Source organism: Sorex araneus, chromosome 5 (assembly GCF_027595985.1).
Source record: "Sorex araneus isolate mSorAra2 chromosome 5, mSorAra2.pri, whole genome shotgun sequence".
NCBI classification, from domain to species: domain Eukaryota; kingdom Metazoa; phylum Chordata; class Mammalia; order Eulipotyphla; family Soricidae; genus Sorex; species Sorex araneus.
The window spans coordinates 214,820,571-214,823,701 of record NC_073306.1 but is presented as its reverse complement, the minus strand read 5'-3'; the positions used below and the strand labels follow the sequence as shown (position 1 = coordinate 214,823,701).

The following is a 3,131-nucleotide window of genomic DNA, read 5'->3' as shown; positions in this document are numbered from 1 at the left end:
AAAAAAAAGGGAAAAGGAAAAAGGGAAAAAAAAGAGAGAGAGAGAGAGAGAGAGAGAGAGAGAGAGAGTTATGTACTTGTAGCAGTGGGGCTACATATCTCTTCATTTCCAGCAATGAAAAACTAATTATCAAATGTAGTAGGTCTGTCTCTCTTGCTTGGAAACTCTAACAACTATAGTGAGTTTTGTGTTGAATTATGGAATGTAATCAAGGTAAAGAAAAAATGAAGTGAAATTCATTAGTTATACAGTAGGGGGTAGGGGGTGGGGCCGGGGGGTTTATACTGGGTTTCTGGTGGTGGAATATGGGCACTGGTGAAGGGATGGGTGTTTGAATATTGTATAACTGACATATAAACCTGCGAACTTTGTAACTTTCCACATGGTGACTTAATAAAAAGTTTAAAAATAAATAAATAAATAAATAAAAAGTAATTTACAGTTATTGGGCAAACATATTTTTGTAAAAATTTTGCTACAAGTCTCCAATAGACTTATAGCAAAATTATATTAGTAATTCACAATTATATAGTAATTAGAAAATGACTGTGAGGCCAAATCCACAGCAACTGCTTTGGCGGGTATGTTAAAATCGCTTTCTTGGGGCTGGAGTGATAGCACAGCGGGTAGGGTGTTTGCCTTGTACGCGGCTGACCCGGGTTCGAATCCCAGCATTCCATATGGTCCCCTGAGCACCTCCAGGAGTAATTCCTGAGTGCAGAGCCAGGAGTAACCACTGTGCATTGCCAGGTGTGACCCAAAAAGAAAAAAAAAAGTAAAATCTCTTTCTCTTTCCTTTTATTTTTATGAAGTAGTTCACAGTATTCGATCCCATTGAACATTCGCAGCCGATCCCTCGCCCGCGACACCTTCCGTCCCGCCCCGAACTCCGCCCCCTGAGCAGAGCCGAGATCATTGGCCCCGCACGGCCTGTCATGAGCATCGCGCCCGGCCGGGGTCCAGGCGGGGTCCAGGCCCGGGTCCAGGCGGGGTCCAGACCGGGGTCCAGGCGGGGTCCAGGCCGGGGTCCAGGCGGGGTCCAGGCGGGGTCCAGGCCGGGGTCCAGGCCGGGTCCAGGCGGGGTCCAGGCGGGGTCCAGGCCGGGGTCCAGGCGGGGTCCAGGCCGGGGTCCAGGCGGGGTCCAGGCGGGGTCCAGGCGGGGTCCAGGCCGGGGTCCAGGCCGGGGTCCAGGCGGGGTCCAGGCCGGGGTCCAGGCCGGGGTCCAGGCGGGGTCCAGGCGGGGTCCAGGCCGGGGTCCAGGCGGGGTCCAGGCGGGGTCCAGGCCGGGGTCCAGGCGGGGTCCAGGCCGGGGTCCAGGAGGGGTCCAGGCGGGGTCCAGGCCCGGGTCCAGGCCGGGGTCCAGGCGGGGTCCAGGCGGGGTCCAGGCCGGGGTCCAGGCGGGGTCCAGGCGGGGTCCAGGCCGGGGTCCAGGCGGGGTCCAGGCGGGGTCCAGGCCGGGGTCCAGGCGGGGGCTGCGGCGTGGCGGTGGCTCTGGGCCGTGCGGGCCGCGTGTGTGGTCTCGGGCGCTGGAGCAGCCCCAGCTCGGCCCACCGAGGGACCCAGGCGGGGGTGCCGGCGGGCGCGGGGCCGGGGGCCGGGTGCTCGGGCGCGTGTGCGGGTAGGAGCCAAGGACACGGGCCCCGGCCAGGAGCGGGAGTGCCCGGGTCCCGTCGTCAGCCCTGGGCAGTCCTGGCCCCGAGCACTGCGCAGGGCCATGTGCCCGGAGGAGCCCCGTGGGAGTGACACGGAGGGCGAGCGGCCCGGGGTCCCTGGGCACGGGTGAGAGGCCGTCAGGGCCCCCAGGGGCCAGGGGGCCCCCTGCAGCCACACTGGGGCAGGCAGACGGGGGAGACCCCCCAAGGCACCCGCAAAAGCCCACCGTGCAGAAAACAGGGAGAAACAGGAAGTCAGGCCTGGAGAGACCCCACCTGGAGAGACCCCACCTGGAGAGACCCCCACCTGGAGAGACCCCACCTGGTGAGACCCCACCTGGAGAGACCCCACCTGGAGAGACCCCACCTGGTGAGACCCCACCTGGAGAGACCCCACCTGGAGAGACCCCGCCTGGAGAGACCCCGCCTGGAGAGACCCCACCTGGTGACCCCGCCTGGAGAGACCCCGCCTGGAGAGACCCCACCTGGAGAGACCCCACCTGGAGAGACCCCCACCTGGTGAGACCCCACCCACTTGGAGAGACCCCACCTGGAGAGACCCCACCTGGAGAGACCCCACCTGGAGAGACCCCCGCCTGGAGAGACCCCACCTGGTGAGACCCCACCTGGAGAGACCCCGCCTGGAGAGACCCCACCTGGAGAGACCCCACCTGGAGAGACCCCACCTGGTGAGACCCCACCTGGTGAGACCCCACCTGGAGAGACCCCACCTGGTGAGACCCCACCTGGTGAGACCCCACCTGGAGAGACCCCACCTGGAGAGACCCCACCTGGTGAGACCCCGCCTGGAGAGACCCCGCCTGGAGAGACCCCACCTGGTGACCCCGCCTGGAGAGACCCCGCCTGGAGAGACCCCACCTGGAGAGACCCCACCTGGTGAGACCCCACCTGGTGAGACCCCACCTGGAGAGACCCCACCTGGAGAGACCCCGCCTGGAGAGACCCCGCCTGGAGAGACCCCACCTGGTGAGACCCCACCTGGAGAGACCCCACCTGGTGAGACCCCACCCACTTGGAGAGACCCCACCTGGAGAGACCCCCGCCTGGAGAGACCCCGCCTGGAGAGACCCCACCTGGAGAGACCCCACCTGGTGAGACCCCACCTGGAGAGACCCCACCTGGTGAGACCCCACCTGGTGACCCCGCCTGGAGAGACCCCCGCCTGGAGAGACCCCGCCTGGAGAGACCCCACCTGGAGAGACCCCACCTGGTGAGACCCCACCTGGAGAGACCCCACCTGGAGAGACCCCCGCCTGGAGAGACCCCGCCTGGAGAGACCCCACCTGGAGAGAGCCCACGTGGTGAGACCCCCACCTGGAGAGACCCCACCTGGAGAGACCCCACCTGGAGAGACCCCACCTGGTGAGACCCCACCTGGTGACCCCGCCTGGAGAGACCCTGCCTGGAGAGACCCCACCTGGAGAGACCCCACCTGGAGAGACCCCACCTGGAGAGACC

At 63.8% G+C, this 3,131-nt stretch overlaps 1 protein-coding gene across 1 annotated transcript; it reads right to left on the bottom strand.

Moving 5' to 3' along the window:
* Positions 1-933: 933 nt before the first annotated feature.
* Positions 934-1,716, bottom strand: LOC129405062 (uncharacterized). The gene has a single exon (XM_055140030.1). It carries the CDS (start codon positions 1,714-1,716, stop codon positions 934-936), a length of 783 nt encoding a protein of 260 aa, XP_054996005.1.
* Positions 1,717-3,131: the final 1,415 nt, after the last annotated feature.